The 20,312-nt window shown below is 36.1% G+C and overlaps 3 protein-coding genes across 3 annotated transcripts; all 3 read left to right on the top strand.

The window, feature by feature from the left end:
* Positions 1 to 3,213: 3,213 nt before the first annotated feature.
* On the top strand, positions 3,214 to 3,999 carry LOC141668165 (uncharacterized). The gene is made up of 2 exons (XM_074474880.1): positions 3,214 to 3,463; positions 3,630 to 3,999. The coding sequence occupies exons 1-2, from the start codon at positions 3,325 to 3,327 to the stop codon at positions 3,848 to 3,850; spliced, it is 360 nt and encodes a 119-aa protein (XP_074330981.1). The 5' UTR covers positions 3,214 to 3,324; the 3' UTR covers positions 3,851 to 3,999.
* Positions 4,000 to 7,686: 3,687 nt separating this feature from the next.
* LOC141668826 (plasmodesmata-located protein 6-like) lies at positions 7,687 to 10,391 on the top strand. Its single transcript, XM_074475846.1, has 3 exons — positions 7,687 to 8,541; positions 9,848 to 9,976; positions 10,073 to 10,391. The coding sequence occupies exons 1-3, from the start codon at positions 7,827 to 7,829 to the stop codon at positions 10,084 to 10,086; spliced, it is 858 nt and encodes a 285-aa protein (XP_074331947.1). The 5' UTR covers positions 7,687 to 7,826; the 3' UTR covers positions 10,087 to 10,391.
* Positions 10,392 to 13,654: 3,263 nt separating this feature from the next.
* LOC141663612 (putative inactive receptor kinase At1g48480) lies at positions 13,655 to 15,998 on the top strand. The gene is made up of 2 exons (XM_074469398.1): positions 13,655 to 14,998; positions 15,352 to 15,998. Exons 1-2 carry the CDS (start codon positions 13,750 to 13,752, stop codon positions 15,918 to 15,920), a joined length of 1,818 nt encoding a protein of 605 aa, XP_074325499.1. The 5' UTR covers positions 13,655 to 13,749; the 3' UTR covers positions 15,921 to 15,998.
* Positions 15,999 to 20,312: the final 4,314 nt, after the last annotated feature.

Below are 20,312 nucleotides of genomic sequence, written 5' to 3'. Positions count from 1 at the left end.
GGTTGTTGGTTTCCTGGATTACAGGGAAACATCGTCTCAAAGAATGAGGCATTCCTTGATTCCATAATGGTATTCTTTTGAATATCAGGAATCTTGGATTCATGAACAAGAAACCGATATGCAGTGCTGTGTGGAGGATATCCGATGAAGATACAATCCACAGTCTTAGGACCTATCTTCACCTTCTTCGGTGTAGGGATCAGTACCTTTACAAGGCACCCCCACACTTTCAGGTGTTGGTAACTTGGTTTCTTTTTCTTCCACATTTCATAAGGACTTACATCCTTATTCTTGCGCATCGTAATATTTAAAATATTATTTGCGCTTAGGATGGCTTCTCCCCACATCGATTGTGGAAGCCCAGAGCTTAACAACATCGCATTCATCATTTCTTTCAGAGTGCGATTCTTCCTTTCAGCCACACCATTTGACTGAGGGGAGTATGGTGCAGTGACCTCATGGATTATACCATGTTGTGAACAGAATTCTCCAAATGGTTCAACATATTCACCTCCATGATCACTTCGTATCGCTTTGATTTTCTCAGTCTGTTGTATCTCAACTTCTTCCTTATAGATTTTAAATTTATCTATAGCTTCGTCTTTGCTTTTCAACAAATATACATAGCAGTATTTTGTACAATCATCAATGAATATAATAAAATACTTGTTTCCTCCTCTTGTTGGAGTGAATTTTAAATCACATATGTCGCTATGTATTAGGTCTAGCACTTTGGTGTTCCTTTCCACACGTTTAAATGATGATCTCGTTAATTTTGCCTCAACACAAGTCTCACACTTATGTTTTGAATCGATAGTAAGTTTAGGTATGTATTCTTTTGCACTTAAACGTCGTAAAGTGTCATAATTTACATGTCCTAATCTAGCATGCCATAAATTAGGAGACTCAAGCAAGTAAGCAGAAGAATTCTTCATTTCATTATCGTCCTTAACGGACATTACATTGAGCTTAAAAAGCCCATCGGTTAAATAACCCTTGCCTACAAACATACCACTCTTAGACAAAATTACTTTATCTGACTCTATTACAATGCGAAAGCCATGCTTACTCAACAGAGAACCAGACACAAGGTTCTTGCGAATATCAGGCACATAAAGTACATTCTTCAAAGTCAGATTCTTCCCAGAGGTCATCTTCAGGATCACCGTGCCTTCACCCTCAATGGTAGAAGTTGCTGAATTCCTCATGTAGAGCTTCTCACCAGCATCAGAAGCTTTGAGGCTAGAGAAAATCGCCTTGTCTGAGCAAACATGCCTAGTAGCACCAGTATCAATCCACCATTCACGTGGATTAGAACCGACCAGGTTCACTTCAGAGACCGTAGCACAGAGGTCTATATCACCCATATCCTTGGAGATATTCTCTACCATGTTTGCTTCTTTCTTCTTGTTGGGCTTCTTGGGCTTCTTGCAGTCAGAAGACCTATGACCAACTTTATCACAGTTGTAGCACTTTCCCTGAAATTTCGACTTCGAAATCCCTCCTTTGGGTGCCAGCTTTGCCCCTTTACTAGAATTAGTCTTCTTGGGCTTGGAGCTTTGAGCATGCTCCACCATGTTTGCCTTCTCAGTGGCAACATTAACTTTCTTCTCGGACCCTCTGTTGTCTTCCTTAATACGAAGTCTAACAATAAGATCCTCCATAGACATCTCCTTTCGCTTGTGCTTAAGGTAGTTCTTGAAATCTTTCCATCCAGGTGGAAGCTTTTCAATAACAGCAGCAACTTGGAAAGACTCATTTATGACCATTCCCTCAGCATGAATGTCATGAATGATCGCCTGCAGTTCCTGCACCTGACTGACCACAGTCTTAGAGTCTGTCATCTTATAATCAAGAAAGCGGCCAACAATCCACTTCTTTGCCCCAGCGTCCTCGGTTTTATATTTATGGTCAAGTGACTCCCATAAGACCTTAACTGTTGGCTTCGCGCTGTATACGTTATACAACGGGTCAGACAAACAATTTAACACATAGTTCTGACAGATGTAGTCGGAGTGCTTCCAAGCATCAGCAGCATACACAGTCTGCATGTTACTCTCAGCAGTGAGCAACGGTGGTTCTTCCTTAAGGAAGCGATCCATATGCAACGTGGTCAGATAAAAGTGCATCTTTTGTTGCCAACGTTTGAAGTTCGTTCCGTTGAACTTCTCAGGTTTTTCAGCATGTGCAGCAGGCACAGTTGGCATAACAGGTGCAGCAGGCACCACAGGTGGAACAGATGGTACGTGCGTCTGTACTACAGGTGTATGCACACCAGTAGGCACCGCAGGTATGATCGGAGGAGTGAATCCTGTCGATATCTGTCCAAGAGGAATACTAAACTGTCCAATGACAGTGTGTCCCACAGGCACATGTCCCGAAGGCACATGTCCAACAGGCGTTTGACCCCCATCAGATCGTACGATCCATGCGTTAGGGTTAATCGGCTGCTGGTGAACCCCATCAGATCCAGTGATCTATGCGTTGGGATCAGCCGTCATGTTCATCGAATCGTTCACAGTTTGGTTCTCCATCGATCTGTTACTCAACAAAACAAGCAGATACAAATGTATCAGTCACAGATGTATATAAAATAAAAAGTTTTAAGATTGTGAATACAATCTGCGATTAATACATATAATCAAACAAATGTGTGCGTGAGTAAACGAAATCAAACGGAGGAAGAAAAGATATAAACAGAAGAGAGATCCTCGAGTCCAGTTGAAACTGTCTCCTTAAAGCTATTTCGCCTCTCACCGTATGTGCGAGTCGATAGCCTCCCAGGATAAAACGAGGTAGCGGCGGCGTTACGGATAACGAGCACCTTCAGTGAGCTTGAACGGGTACGAAACTATCACCGAGAGAGAGAGTTTTGTGTTTAAAGGCGAATATGTTTTTGGTGTGTCTAACCCTAACGCCTTAGAGGTGTTTATATAGGTGTAGATAGACTTGTGCGCTACTCTTTTCCATAATTAAATATCATTAATTATGGAATCGATGTAATACTTACAAGCTACTCTATTCCATATACACCATATCAATTAATCTGAAACAAAATCAAATTAATTTATGCCATAATATTTGAGCCAAATTCTAATGGAAAATAATAATTTCCATTATTAAGAGAATATCATCATATCTCACACATCTTTTAGTCATAATACTCAAAAATATGACTTACCAATATGGGACTTATACCCATATTTTCCAACAATTTCTGAGGTGGATACTGTGGTGTAGCTGCTACTTGGAAATTTGAAAAATTATGTGCACGGCGCGGAGGTTGTGGTTCCATGGACGGAACCTCCGGCGTGAGATTTAGTGATGGTTTTGTTGGAGAAAAACTGTAGCGTGGATGTTGATTATATATGGTTTAAGGGGGTGGCACATGTAAGCTATCATATTGCCCCCTTCACTCCCTCATTGTTCCCAAGGGAGCACGGCGGAGTTCACATCAAGTTTGGCAAGTCACATTCCATTTTTTTTGCTAAGTGACATTCCATTTCAGATACAAAAATTTGTCTGACATGTACTTGCCCCTTTGGTTATTTTGTTTTTTACATTTTGTTAGGTGCTTTGTTCTTTTTTCTTATTGATTGTTTCTCGCTGGTTCTCTTCCTGTTATGCAGGCAAGCACAAGGAGCGTGCTACAGTTGAAACTGAAGTGCAGGCTGACTTGCCAACAATTGCTGGTATTATAGCTGAAGAAGAAGTGATGAATGCAAGTACTAAAATACCAACAGAAGTTGCTCGAAAAGAAAGGGAGGTTGATGAGTGTACAACTTTGGATGGGCCTAGAAAGTCTGGAAGGCAGACGAGGGGAACCTACATGGCTCAAAGATTATCATAAGGGTAAATCAGAATAGAAATAATTAAGATAATTAATAGGAAAATGATACATATATTAAAGATTATTACAATATTTCCTTGTGTTAATTCTATACAATGAGAGTTATTGTAAACGAGGAGCTTATGAATGAAAATTGGAAATTGTTGTTTTTGTTTTACTTCTCTTTTCCTACAAGTCTGCTGAGCATGAGACTCAAAACCAACTTCCCTGGTGCTTGAATTGAGACAGCTTCTATGGCCCAAAACTCTCAATTTGCTCAGACTCCTTATAAAACTCCCTCAAAAGCTCATCTAATCTACAGAAACCTTCACCAATCAATCTCAACTAGTGTATATGAACAATCCAATTACAAATATAAAGATTTTGCCCCAAAACCCAAATTAACCTTCCCTCGTGTTAAAAGCGGACCAACAGAGTGATTATACCTGGTCAATAAGTTTATAACGATTTTTCGAGTTCAAACACGAGTTTAAGATTCAACTAACTTTAGTCTGGCTCGATAGAAAGAATTCAAACTCGATAATCACAAACTCTCCTCGAAATTCTTCTGTTTGTCAGTAAGCACTTTCACGTGAATGAGTTGTATCGAAATACAATACCCGTCGCGATCGGGATTTTAACCGTAATGCACCAAAAATTAGAGAATGAATAAAAAATCGCACAATGGGATTTCGGTCACAAATCACAAACAGACATATTATGTAAACAATCTTGGTTATCTTTAGCGCGCAAAGTGACGCAGTAAGTTTTCGAAACTATCAATAACAAGTTGAGATGGCAAATTAATCCGATCCGACGGATATCCGATCCGAAACCCGAAGTTTTGGATATACCGAACCCGAAGTTTTGGATTTGGATTTCAACTGTACCGAACCGATACCCGATCCGAAATCCGAAATCCAATACAAACCCGATCCAAACCCGAAATCCGATTAAAACCCGACACATTTATTATAAATTATATGTAATATTTTTGATATAATACATATAATTTACATAATTTTCTTGTATTATTTGAGTAATAGTAGATTATTATCAAGATTGTCAATACTTATTTAGTGAATTGTAACTTTTCATTTCAAAATCAACTTTTATTATGTAAGATGTAATTTGTATATATTTATAAAAAAAATTGTGATGAAATATTAAATATATTATGTTATCAATATATTTTAGATATTACTCATCATGTCAACCCGTGCAATATAATGTGTTTAACTACCTATTAGTTAAACTATTTTAATTTTAGCTATCATATAAATGTGATTAATAGTGTTTGTATGTATAAATAATATTAAATTTGACTACATTATTCGTAATTTTGGATATCCAAAAAATACCCGATCCGATCCGAAACCCGACGGATTTGGATTTAGATAACCCGAAAATATTTGAATATGAATTTGGATTTTACAATATCCGATCCGAACCCGACCCGTTGTCATCCCTAATAATTAGAAACCCATGAACACAGAACATGAGTTTTACGAGGCAAGTGCCTCAAGTCCAGTTCCAAGCGAAACATAGACTTATGGAGTGGCTCTCAAAAACCTTATCTTATAGGGCAAAATGACAACGATTTGGTCGGGTGTTGATCAGCTACCTACAAGTCACCATTCAACTTCATGCTCACATCAAACTCAAGACAAAACTATTTTATCTTATAATAATTTACAAACTTGAATATAAAAAGTATGTAAAGACATAAATTTAGATCAAATCAGACCATTTTCATCTCTTTAATATTTAAACCTTTTTTTCATTTTGTAATATGTGGTGGAGCTCCCATAACTTGTTCCTCCACAACATTCTTCTTGAAATTCAACCATTAGCATTAGAGATGTCATGGGAGAAAGAATATTTATATATCTGCAGACAGAGTCTGGAAAAAAACAGGACAAATTGACAACAGACTTGCATGTTTCCGGGAAGCCTTTATAACTTAAATTCTTAGAGCAAGTCCAACGGTAATAGTTTTCTAGTGGGTTCCTTATAATCCAACAGATTTTGAATTTCAACTCGAACAATGATCCTTATATTCGTTACTTATTATTATTATATTAATAAATTTGAAAAAATACGGACAAAAAGTGGAATAAAAAGAGAGAAAAAAGTAAAAAGAAGAGAGATAAATAAATTTTTTATTGTACCAGAAGTTTCGTAAAGATAAAGAATGAATGTCATGTCATGTCTTAATAATTTAAGAAAGCACTAAAATATAAAATATTGTTGGAATGCCATTTTTTATCAAAATCCTTATAATTAAACTTAAGAACTCATATAAGGGACGTGTTGAACTTGTTCTTACTGCTATTTTTCTATCATTTCTTGACATCTTTATTCAAATTATAACTCAACCGAGTACCGCTTATTTTCTTCAATATAATGCTTATACCATCTAAAGCATTTAGCACATAACTCATTTTACTCAAAATTAATTTGTAATTACGGTGTTAATTATATTGAATTATTAATTTTTTACACACGCATATCAATACGTATCCATAGTACATAAATTATCACATTATTGTATGAATCAGCACCATGGAAGATCTTGCACCCATGAAGTACTAGACAACTACAAATGGGAATCATTCAATGTGGGGCTTGCATTAACATAATTGTCATTGTAATACTCTATCATTAGTTAATAAGTGTGAGGGAGTTCAACTGAAAGCGCACTCATCACCGTAGAATGTAATTTAGTAGCTTATATAGCAACTAGAGTAATTTACAGCCAATTGTATTTCTGGACTTGAGTTTTTGTGTATAATCTTAGATAATTAGTTGTCTAAGTGGAACTGTAAACTGAGTGAAAGTGAAGTATGTTAAAAAATCCCTCAATTGCCTGGCTAGCTAGGCACTCACATGCTCAACTAAATCTTGATATGGACCATTTGTATTTACAAAGACTAAAATTAGATTCTTGTGGCTGTGACCTATCAATTGTCCTCAATTATATGTTCAACTAAATCTAATCATGCTTAAAACCTTTTTCTTAGGAGAAATGGTTTCCAAATTTCCAAGTACTTAGTTTTCCAAACGAGTAATCCTACGTTCACAGAATTGAATCGAAATCGAGGGGCACATGACTCAGATGCTTGGAGCCTTGACTGTGGCGACAGAAACGATATTTGTAAAGGGTGCAAGTGTTGATTGAAAAAGCTTGTCAAAGATCCAAACGATAAATTGAAGGTGAATGTAGTGATATGTATGTCACGTTTATGGTACAAGGGATGAAAATTAATGATCCCCAAAGGCGTAAAGGGCGAAGAAGTGGCCCATTGTTTGGGCAGGTGGGAGAAAGCGTCAGTTTAGTGCAAACTAGCTGCTAGTGCTGGTCGTCATATTACAGTAAACATAAAGCTTTTCTCCTCCATATAAAATATACAGCCAAGGAAGACCAAATTAGCTATGGTCAATGAATGTTAATTTTATGTAGTTAAGAACTAAATTAAACTAAGATTAACCATCTAGGAGTAGTTAATTATTACTTGTAGATATTCGAATTTTTATAAACTTCTCCACACATGCAGCTAAGTTTGTTGGCTGATCAAAGTGTTACCAAAATAGAATCATCATTACTAATACTTTATGAGATTCATGTTTTCCAACGAACAAAGGACATACCTAACCCTTCAATTAATTAATAGTAGCAAATGCAGTGTTTATTCATTCAATCATACGATAATTACTTTTGTTATAATTTTGTTTATCGATTCTTTTACATCCATAATACGTCCATTTCAGTTTACTAACTACATACCAAACACTACTTATCTTATTACCCCAATTATATATACGCATTCTACGTAACATATACTACAACGTACTACATGCTCCATATCTCAAATCATTCTCGACTTCACTCACTGACTCACGTTATTTCTTTACCAAGCAACATAAACAAACAAGCCTTTGGGTTTCATATAATATATCATCTTTTAACATAACTCATTCATTTTACTCATTCAACATGTCTATTCAACCTCTTTTTCTCTCCATGCTATCTATTCTCACACTTGTCGCAAAACCATCAACTTGTGCAACTGATACTTTTGTTTACGGTGGTTGTTCTCGGATTAAATACAATCCGGGAACTCCCTACGAGTACAACGTTAATTCGATTCTCACCTCTCTTGTTAACTCGGCTTCTTCCACGAATTACAATAATTTCAAAATCTCTCTCCCTGGCTCCACGAAAAACGATATCGTTTACGGACTTTATCAATGCAGGGGTGATCTCAGCAACTCAGACTGCAGAGACTGTGTTGCGCATGCGGTTAGTCGTCTCGGAGTCTTATGTCCAGGGTCATCAGGCGGTGCGTTACAGTTTGATGGTTGTTTTATTAAGTACGATAATTTAACATTTTTCGGTGTGGAAGACAAAAGTGTCGTGATGAAGAAATGTGGGCCGTCGATTGGGTTTGATTCTGATGGTATGACCAGCCGTGATTCTTTGTTGGGATACTTGACTGCGGGTGGTCAGTATTTTCGGATTGGTGGTTCGGGAAATGTACAGGGTGTGGCTCAGTGTGTGCAGGATTTGAGCATGAACCAGTGTCAAGATTGTCTGTCCGAGGCTACTTTGCAGCTGAGGAACCAGTGTGGCTCTGCTGCTTGGGGAGATATGTTCTTGGGCAAGTGCTATGCTCGATACTCCAGCCGCGAGGATCACTCTAGGAGTCACGGTAAGCCTTCAATCCACCACCCGAACACCCGTGGTCGGTGGTTACCGAATTTTAGTTATGTGTTGTTTGTTTTTCTACAATTTGAAAGAATTATGTTTGATCAACTTTCTTGGATTAGTATTGAACTTAGTTATGGATTTGAATTTGGAGTAATGGTCATTCCATTACTCTCTTACGATTTAAATATTTGGTGCTCGGTTTTACTCTGATACAATAAACATTTTTGGTACTCGGTTATATGTTTTCTATATAAGAGTACCATATTGATATTAAAAAAACAAATTCATGTACTTGCATGACCAGGCACTTAAAAAATTGTCATATATTCAAAATATGTCCTCGGAAAAGTTGAATACTAGGGATAGATCACAAAATTATTCCTTGATATGTTTATAATTAAAGTTAATTTATGACCTTTTAAACAAAGAAGAAAAAGAGAGGTGAATATGTTATAAATTAGTAGTTAATAATGTAGTCTTTTGATTCTAGTTCTATATAATTAATAAAATGGACATTCAACATTATTTTTCAATATAGACATCAAGTGATGAAGCTCACATGGATTGTTGGGCATTTTTACCATCCTTACTTTAAATCAACTATTTAAACTTCAAAGATCGAAGAGGCATATTTGTCTAAATACCAACATTCTGGTTTAGTATTTGGCCTTTACCTATAAAGAAGAGATTTTAAAGTTTTCAGTAGTCAATTAGTACTTTTTCTTACTTTTAAGCTTTCTCAAAGCTCCTACTTGCAGTTGCAGAATAGCGTTAACAGTATGTGGGATCCGATGCAATAGGCTCAAGTTTCGAATAAACTACCAGATTTTAGAGAAATCATTTTAAATTTATCGAAACATGCTAATTTTATGTAATTTTACATTATTACAAGATTTACATTTCATGTGGTCTGTTCCTATCATATATCAGAAGTTGTAGTAACAAGTGTAGAAGCTTTGCATTTCAGGCTAAATGTTTAAATGTATGCAAACAGGTTTTTGTGAAGTTCAAACTCATAATGTAGCAAATAACAAGTACACACTTCATCACATGCCCTAAACACGGTCCTTGAGTGATTACAGTTGAGTATTTGTGTAATCGAACTCCGATATTATGTTAAGTAACCCGTCTATGTAAAACCCCTTAAGGTACTAGAGTAAGATCCAAACATGATCTTATACTATTCAAGAACTACTAGAAGCTAGAAATGATCAATTAAGATTTCAGCAGAGTTAGTCCTGTTCATTACAGATTTAAGGCTCATAACATATTTACTAATTATCGGTATTGCATAACTCTGTTCACAGACTCTCACGACGATGATGATGATGACGATGAAATGCAAAAAACGCTAGCAATTCTCATCGGACTTATAGCTGGTGTTGCATTGGTCATTGTTTTCTTATCTTGCTTGGCTAAACTTTGCGACAGAAAAGGTACGGATACATATCACCTTCCCTGTAAGTCTGTAACTGAACTATTGATGAGTATATCTTTGAACCTGATTTAATTTCAAATTGACTACATTGCAGGTGGTGGTAAATAAAGTTGCAGTGTTTTTATTAAAGATAAATATTCTCCATGCTCCGGTAATTGGCTCTCTGTTTCCTCAATGGCTTTTTAAAAGGTTTCTTTTATATTTCGTCTAAAGAAGACCCTCACTCCCCTCAAAGCGGAGATAGAGGGGGGGACAGATACATTGAAGCAAGATAAAGGAAATTGTAGAATTAACAGCTGAAAGCTTAAGAGATAGCTCTCCCCACACATACTTTTTCTGTACTTTTTTTATCCTGCTAAGATGTTGTAAATTAATAATAATAATAATGCCATTAATATTCTTCTTCTATCAAAGTGCATTCTTAATCAGATAGTACTCATATGGATCCCATTGTTTAATGTTAACAAATTTATATAGTTAATTACATCTGCATTTGTCATTCGAAAATCGTTTTCTCACTCTCGTTAACCAGCACCGTGTTCATAAGTCATAAGAACACACTACTGCTCAGTCGTTCACCACATTTAGCCCCAGAAACGTCAAGCCATATTGGAGTTTATTTAATTTGTTTTCGTATTTTCATCGACTAATATTTATTTTAGGGCACTGAGAGTAAGTTTTTGTCCCGATAAAAGTATGAATCTGCGTCATAAACATCAATTGTGTATTGTGGATAAAAGATGTGGTGACAAAAATTGCAGATTCAACTTTTAATGAATGCCAAGAAATTTTTCTAAAATTATCAGCTGGTGGTATGTACTTTTTAATACACATAGTTATCAATCTCCATCCATTCTGCCTTTATTAAATTCACTTTGTTTTTTTTCTATCAATCTAGTTGCGCTCAAGGGTTGTCATACTCCAGAACCATTTGCAAAAGTTTTCTTTTCACTTTATATATGTAATTTTAATTTCCCTCCACTTATTCTTTCTGTAATCTGTATGAATTCTGTGTTTGCAGTGTAAGACACATGTACACCGCACATAAGAATCCCTCGCTCTCAGATTGGATCACTCGTATCGATCTGATAGATTACGTACTAATAATAATCTATATAATCCAATGCTCATTGGTCATTTGTATTTCTATCGATAGATTAGCACTTTTTCTTCGATGTTGTGATATGAACAAAAACTGCATCAAATTTCTTTTCAGAATATCTGGCCTGCTACAATATCAACCTGAAACATTTCCAGTTACAATAGTTTAAGTTACCAAATCAAAAAAAATTACCCAAGTGTGTCTGATTCCCAAGTAAAATCCAGAGAAGAATAAGATGTACACGAAGCTCAAAAACGTAGAGAACCTCGTTTCCACCTGGGCTTTAGAAACACATTGTTCTCTATTGATAATGTAGAATAATAAGAAAGGGTCTCGGTCACAAGCGATAGTTGCAACCATCAGTCCGCGGAAAATTTATACGGATAGGTTTAACATAGGAAATTGATGTGATACAAGGAATCGACGTCAATCTATGTCTATCCGCGCTTAAGGTTTTGGTTTTACTGTTCTTCCGCTCTGCAGAAATTTTCCGCGGACAGATGGTTTGACAACAATTGATGGACCTCAACTAGCGCCCAATATCATAGGAAATGCTGTATATACCAGCATCTGTACTGTCAACTGTGGTATTAATGTTTAGTTTACAAAACTAATCTGTAAAGTGCATATACTATAGACAGGTGAACTGAATCCGTTCTTCTGTGTGCATCAGCTGTTGGAGGATACTACAGTAAATGCTATTTTTATTTTTACCTGCTGGAGTGCTGGTAATAGATAGATTATACAATACTGATGACTAGATTCTAAATTATTAGGATAAATACGATAAATAGTTGCGACAATATTCCAACATATTCAGTTGAATCAAAACCAGCGCTGCTTAATGATTGAAATGAGCAAAAAGTGAGCAATAATAAGAGTTAAACAAACTATATCATCATGAAACTAGTGGGATTTTTATTTAAAAGTATGCATGTAGAATATTCTCTTTCATCAATTATGCTCTGCCTTTTATGTTGAAAACATTTTATTAAGGTGGATTTGGTATCTATGGATCATTACGTGGTTGGTTATCATAAACAATGTTCATGTTCATGTCTATCTGCAAATTTGTTGCATGCATTTGTAGTACTAGTTGTAGACTTGTAGCTGATGCATCCGCGGATCACTAACGTAGCTTTCTGTATAGTGTCAATACAACTTGATTGTTTAGTTATGCATAGATATTAAGTAAAACATATGGGTCGGGAAGAAGGGCCAAACTAGCTAGTACAATTCGATAGGTTGTTGTTTTGAATCCTGCAACTCAAAGTATAAAGGCCCAAAATAATGTATTACATAATATTATCTTTGACATTATAGCCCAGTGTATATGAGGGAGTTATTGATAATTTCACAATTAGAACAAAGAAAAGAGGGTAAGACTAGAAATTAAGGTTAGAAGGTTCTGTCAGCCAACTAGGTTTCACAAGAAACCAGAGTGAAATTGGCACTAAAAGCATGCTCCATTGGGTTTGTTATGAATTTGTTTCAAAAAAATTAAGCATTTTACATCAGAGAAGATTAAGGTCGGCTGACAAAGTATCATGGAACTAGAAACTACCCAAGGATGTAGAAATTCAAGGAATAGATCTCAAGTTGATGATGCTGCGGCAGCAGCCTCATCAAGTGATGCTACATGTTGCATATGCAATGTCCGACATACTTTTATGTCTCAACTGGTTATATAGTATGCACCTGGTGCTGTTTGAAAATTTATCTGCGCTTACCAAATGGTTCTTTTGTTAGTAAATCATTGGTGCCTGTGACTGTAAAGGTCCTTATTGACAGTTGTAGAAATAGTTTGACTGATATGCTTTGCAAACTGACAGACACAAAACAACCCGGTTGTTCTTTGCATTGACAAGCTGTACATACTATATACAAAATTTTAACGTCAAAACTATATATATAGACAAGTATAAAGGGCATTTTGTCAAGTGTTTGCTTGAATCTATTCATCAGGGAGATCATAAATTCTGGTCTCAGATCATGCTGCACACTTCTGTAAGAGTTGGTGCTGCTAAATCAAATGTACTTTACATGAAATGTAATGAAGAAAGATTCAGAAAACCTCAAAGATCCCTGTATGCTTATTTCCAAATAATATATATTAGCATCCCGTCGATTGCAGGTTTTACGAGTAATCACCTACAAGAGTCAGGAGGATGTTGCTGCTCAGATTCGTAATTGCGTATTGATATTTTTTTTCATCATTTAGATTGTGAACTCTTTATGCGTTGATAACAACTTAAACAATTTCTGAGATTTTGTATAGTCAAAGTGACGAACTACCGATGTACACGAGTCCCCGTTCTATAAGCTATTGTACTAACCGTTTTTTACGACAAACTCTAAAAATCATAAAAATTCAACCATGACATCAGCCATTTCACATATCATTTCAGCTACTGATATGAATTGGTCAAGCAATAACAACAACTTCTCTATGTTTTTCTAAAGAAAAGGGATCGTCTAGTCAACGCCGTGTGTTTTACATTGACAGGATTACATAGAAATTACTTCTACTTCTATCAAATTAGTACCTACTATTCTTGCATTCAAATACTATAATATATCTTCCAGATCAAGTGATCATTGTTCACATTCAAACTTGTAAATAAAACACTCAGTACAAAACATTTCTCACAAACCAAACACTCCATAAAATGTTACATATATTCATTCTTGTTTTCATTCTGTCACCTTCTTTCTTTCCCGCAGGATTCTCTGACATAACAACCGACAGAGCTGCCTTACTCCGCCTCAGAGACGCGGTTAAAGGCCGTACCCTCCTGTGGAAATCATCCGAATCCACCCCGTGTTCGTGGAAAGGCGTTACATGTGACATAAACAACAGTAGTGTCATCAAACTCCGACTTCCTGCTGCTGGTTTGTCAGGAGAAATTCCGCTTAACACTATCGGGAATTTAAGTGATCTCCGCACATTAAGTCTTCGAAAAAATTCCCTTTCTGGTAAACTTCCGGAAGATTTAGGCTCATGCACCGAATTACAGCGCCTCATTTTAGAAGAAAATAATTTTTCCAGTGAGATTCCGGTTAGTTTGTTTAATTTAAATAAACTCATTCGTCTGAGTTTATCGAATAACAGTTTGTCCGGGGAAATATCCGCAGAGTTGAACAAATTAACTCAGCTGAAAACGTTGTTATTAAGAAATAATCAACTCACGGGGTCACTTCCTGAGTTGAATGGTCTTACTAGACTTTCAGATTTTGATGTTTCATTTAACAAATTGACGGGGTCAATTCCAAGTTTTTTTCAGAGATTTTCTTCTGATAATTTTACAGGGAACTCGCTATGTGGTTCCCCTTTAGGTTCTTGTGAAGAAAGTGAAGAATCAAAGCTTTCTAATGGAGCCATTGTGGGAATTGTTGTAGGTTCAGTTACTGCATTACTTGTTGTTATTCTTCTTTCGTTTCTTCTGTTTCGGAAATATAGGATTATGCCGCAATCTGCTACACCGTCACCACAGATTTTGCCTGAGATACGATCACGGAGTTCAAGACAGGGGACAGACAACAGGGGAATGGATGATGGGGTTTCCAGGTCGGTGAATTCAGAAGATGGTAATGGAAATAATGGGTTGGTTTTCTTTAAAGAGAAAACCAATGTTTTCGGTTTTGAAGATTTGTTGAGAGCTTCAGCTGAAGTAATGGGAAAGGATAGTAAACTTGGGTCAACATACAAAGCATATTTGGATGGTGGGAATGTAGTGGTTGTGAAGAGATTGAAAAATGTGGGTGTTTCTGCTGAAGAATTTACGGAAAATGTTGACAAGTTGGGAAATTTGGAACATCAGAATTTGATTTCTCCCAAGGGATATTTTTGTGGTAGGGAAGAGAAGCTTCTTGTTTATGAGTACATGCCAATGGGAAGCTTGTCTGCTGCTTTGCATGGTAAGTTGTTCTTATTCTTACATTTTTGTGCTAGTTTATAGTTTAGGATCAGTCTTTTTTGGTTCTTTTAAGTACATATTTCCATTATACACAGGAGAGTGGGCGATGCCAAATCTAATCGTGTTGATTCGTTATGTCTAGTTTGTTAAGTAACCAGTACGTCTAAAACCCTAAGGTGTCTGAGAAAGTCCCCAACAAGATCTTAGCGAAATTATAACCATCACGATTGAAGTTTCTTTTACATTTGCTAGTTGCTTTTAAACGAAAACTGAAACTTTTTTTATCTCTTAATTCAAGAACATGTACGATACAATATTTCTAACTTAATTCCTTTGCCATTTTGAACATTCCAGGAACTAGAGAGGCGGCGAAGCGAGAGTTAAATTGGGAAGTTAGAACTAGAATAGCTTTCCAGGTTGCCCTTGCCCTCAAACATCTCCATTCCAATGGTATAATTCACGGGAGCATCAAATCATCGAATATTCTTCTCAAAGATCGTGAATACAATACGTATGTCTCAGAGTTTGGCATCACACAGCTTCATTCTTCTAATGCTCCCCTCAACTCTGCTGGATATATAGCACCGGAAGTGACAAAGTTTAATGAACTCTCCCAACAAGCAGATGTCTACAGTTTTGGTGTTCTCCTTTTGGAAATGTTGATTGGTAAAGCTCCTATCAATGCCATTACCGGGGCGAAATTCGACTTGCCTAAGAGAGGTATTTCGATGGCTGAGGGAAAATTAGAACTTGATGTGTTTGATCCAGAACTGATCAAGGACAATAACATCAAAGAAAAAATATTCCAGTTTTTGTTCGTTGCGATTTCGTGCACCACTCAAGACCCTGAGGGACGGCCATCCATGAACAAAGTCACAGGACTTCTTAAGAGCATTTATTTATCTTCTAAACAAGTATCTTAATGCTATACATTGTGTAAATAACATGAGTCAGATTAGCCCGATTGGGTCATATATTAATTGTTGATTGTTTTTCCAGAAGTTTATTATCGATGTTGTCCAGTACACTAACATTCGATTGAATAATGTATATGTTTTTAAGACAAAATTACACTATTCATATCCGAAATTTAATGTTTTTACATTTTAGTGGCTCAAACAAAAAAATGGTCAGATCTTTTTAAAGTAATTAAAGGACTCTGGACTGAAGGAGGCAAACGGTGTTAACGGCCGTTAGGGTATTTTTGTCCTTTAAATATTTCAACGTCTATATTTCCCTATATTTAATTTTCCTATATTTATATCAACCACATACCCCTTTTTCAGTGACCTTAAAAATCGTGACTATCTTCCTGTTACAACTAAAAACCGTCTTTTTCAGTTGATCCAAGAACGTGAATCATCAATGTCTTTGTAACAATTGGGCAGTGGAGAATACTCCGTGGACTGATTATAATTTGGGCCGTAAGTTCCTCACTTATGCTTCTGGCGACCGCAACTTCTTTCGTTGGGCTGAACCGAAGTTTGATGTGCGGAGCATAGCTGTGAATAACTGATTGAAGAGGAGCATAGAAAGCAGAGAAGATGATTATATCTTGGAGTCTGTGGGTGCCCGAAATTTGTACACCGAGGAATTGAAAAATGTAAAGAATGAACTTTCGAAGTGGAAGTGTTTTTATGTTTTGTTGTTGTATGATTTTCATACATGGTTTAGCTCAGTTGGTAAGGATGTTGCTAAATGAAGATGATGTATTTGGTTGTTGGGTTGTTGTAATTGTGGTTTAGAATGTGGTTAATGTGTAGCACTTAGAATGTAGTTATTGTGTAGTATGTTATCTCGATGATGTATTGTGGTTTTTTGTTTCAATGAAATGTAACCATTAGTTATGTTTTGTGCTTTGCAACCATTTATATCTGATAAGTGAATAAAATCTCAATAAATGACACAAATAGATAATGAAAAAAATCGAAATGTGTCAAACAAACATTCTTAGACTGCAACAAGTAGCAAAATACAATAGGTTTAACAACTGCAAATTACTAGCATAAAAGTAGCAAAAGAATCATTACTACATCAAGTACTTGATGGTTATCTCAAAACAAATTGCAGTTCTTAATACAAACTAATAGTTCTTAGACTGACATAACATCAAGTAATAGTCATTATGGTGCCTTATTTGTACCACCATCTTTGTTATGAGACAATCTATTCCTCTTTGCCCTCTATGCAAGTTGGAGGCTTTTAAGACTAATATGATCAACATCCCTGTCAGTTGGAACTTGTTCTGAAAATTGACCTTCATTTACATCTTCATGTGGAGCAGTATTTCCTCCACTTGCATTTGTTTCTGGCCTAGACCAGTTTGGTAGAGTTTTCTTTACTTTACATGTCTTTTAGTTATAGCCTTCTTTTACACTTGACTTTGGATTTTTTAACTGGAATTTCGCTCCTTCTGTTGCAGCCTTTGTTGCCTCGTCATATTTTCTAAGAAAGTACACCACATATCATCAATACATGACAAAGTAACAAAAAAGGTTTAAATTTGCAGGTTGAGATCATACCTTTGATGTACAACTTCTTTGATTATGACCAGGAGCTTTACAATATGTGCAATGAAATTTTGTATTAGTCATCTTCAACTTTGTAGGGTCTGTAGGAACATCATTCTTTTTGTTCCTTTTCTTTTTAGGCCTTCCTGTAGCTATCTTCACAGCTCGTGGCAATGGCTTTGATTTTGGGTATCTTCCTAGAATTCTGGACCAATAATGGGTTCCAAAGTGTTGCCATATATCTGCAGATAGGTCTCCTTCTTTTAACAGCCATGAATGTAATTTTTTTAAGATTCATTCCTTAGTGTTATACATACACATGCATGATAGTAAGGAAGGTCTGTGAGATCCTACTTTCTGCATAAGCAAGTTCTCCTTAGCAAGTCCACCACTGACGCATGGCCTCCATCACTGCAACTCTGCAAGTAACACTATAGGAGGAACCTCCAGACCAAGTGACCACACAATTTCCAGAATAATGGATAGACCTGTAAAGATTGTTGACAAGTTAAAAAAAATTGTAACATTATGGCAATTGACAGTAGGGCAAGTTTTGAAACTTACTTGGTCAACTTTTTATGAGCACTAGGGCAAATGATAATATTTGCATTTACCATTTTATCTCTCTTGATCTGGATCCTCTTCATTATGGATTTATGTAATTCTCTGAATAGAGTAATGATAGATAGGTCTTTCAGTTTCCATAAACTGCTATTGAATACCTTAGAGTAAGTCCAATACAATGTTATATTTGGTGCTATTGCTATATTATAGCACCAAATGTAAAAAAAATTGAACTCCAAAGGGGTGCTATTCTTAAATGCAAATATGCATATATGCATCATTGGTTATATATTTGAAATAAAGGATGCATATATGCATCCATTACACATCATCATTTGACAAGAATTGGAGGGAAATGAAAACCAACCTGCTGCAAACTTTCAACTACCTGTAAATTTTTATCTCACAAAATAATAATGACCCTATATTTATGTTCCAACAACTAGCTCAACTGTGCAATATTTGAGCACTGTGACTTTCTATAAATTAACCCATGAACTTGCTTCAACCATTTGCACTGTGTTTAGCTCAAATGTTTTTTTTCAAAAGCTACTTAAGAGATATGTCATCAACAAGAGGTAAATCTTTCACTCCCGAGCAAGACGAAGCTATTTGTCGAGCTTACTTGAGTGTCACTAAAGATCCAATAATCGGTAATTATCAGCCTCGAAGTCAGTTTTGGGCTCGAGTGCTACAAGAGTATAAGGCAAAAATAAATGTTAGCCAACGATCGGAGTCAAGCATGAAATCTCGTTGGCAAATAATTCAAAAGTGTCGCAACAAATTTCGGGGATGTTTAAAAACCATTGAAGCACTGCATCAAAGTGGAGTAACCCGCCAAAATCAGGTAATCTATTGTCTTGCATTTTGTATGCATTTATTGAAAAATATTTAAAGATGTCAATTAATATGTAGTTTGACATGGCGAAAAAATCGTACTTTGATGACACTGGAAAATATTTTGCTGGCATGGATGGGTGTCGGATGATTTTAGCGGAGTCCGTAAAGTGGCAAGATATCAATCCTGGGAGAAAATTAAAAACTCATGAAGCACCTGAATTTGATGATATCATGTCATCCCCTATTTCCCTGGAAGATAATCAAGTTCCAAGTTCATTTGAGTCTGTAGAAGGAGAAACTACTCCGGGTAGTGGTAGTGTGTCATCCCCGAGGAAGAGGCCATCCGGAACAAAGCTTGCAAAGCGTGATAAATTAAAGAACAAGATTCATGAAGTTGATAATGCAAGACATATCAATTTGTTGGAGACGTTAAATAAAACCATGGCAGATAACTCAGCTAGAAGAATTGAACTAGAAGAAAGAAAAGTTGCATCACTGGAAAGACAAACGGTATGCGAGGAGAAAGAGACGGAGAGGAATGATAGAGAGATGGAAGAAAGAATCATGGCTATGGACTTGTCTGTTATCCAAGATCCAGATATGAAAGCTTATTATCAGCTTCGTAGGACAGCAATTTTGGCAAAATGGAGCAGCCTAAATTCAACAACTTATTATACTAATATCCCAGAATATTGATTATTGTATTAGTTTTATTATTCAGTATGTGTACTCGTACAAGTAATAATATTAGTGGCTTTATTATTCAATCAATTTTACATCTACTCTATTTGACTTTCTGTTCACCTTCTGAATGTGTATTTAAGAAGGGGGTTCAATTCTACATATACTTTATTATTGAATGAGAAGGGGGTTCATATTATTAATTTCTTGTTGTAACACTTGCAAGATTCGATTGCTCAACCTTAAGCAGATTTAAGGTATCCTCAACAATAGATTTCTGATCAAGGACATTACATTAGTAGAAGATCAAATAGGATATATTAGATTACTAATATATCTGATCAAGGACATTACATTAGTAGAAGATCAAATAGGACTAATATATGATTCAAGCAGTTCACTCTTCAACAGAAGCAGTCTCAGCAGCCTTGTTGTTGTGCTCTTATTAAATATCTCCTTCACGAGCCCAAAGGTGTTCAATAAAATCATTTCGAAGCTGATAATACGTGTCTGTGGATCTTATCTTCTTATTACGAGCAAGAAACTCAGAAAAGGTGGAAGTTCTTGCACGCGATACTTGTACCGGCCTCTCACGAAGAAGTTCAATTCCTTCAACATCTTCTTCACCTCGTTTATATTCGATGATCATATTGTGTAAGATAACACATGTTTTTATGATATAATATAAATCAACCTGGTCCCAGAATTGAGCTGGCCCTT

The sequence above is a fragment of the Apium graveolens genome, chromosome 6 (genome assembly GCF_009905375.1).
Source record: "Apium graveolens cultivar Ventura chromosome 6, ASM990537v1, whole genome shotgun sequence".
Classification (NCBI taxonomy): domain Eukaryota; kingdom Viridiplantae; phylum Streptophyta; class Magnoliopsida; order Apiales; family Apiaceae; genus Apium; species Apium graveolens.
Note: the sequence above shows the minus strand (reverse complement) of the source record. Positions and strands in the feature narration are given on the sequence as shown.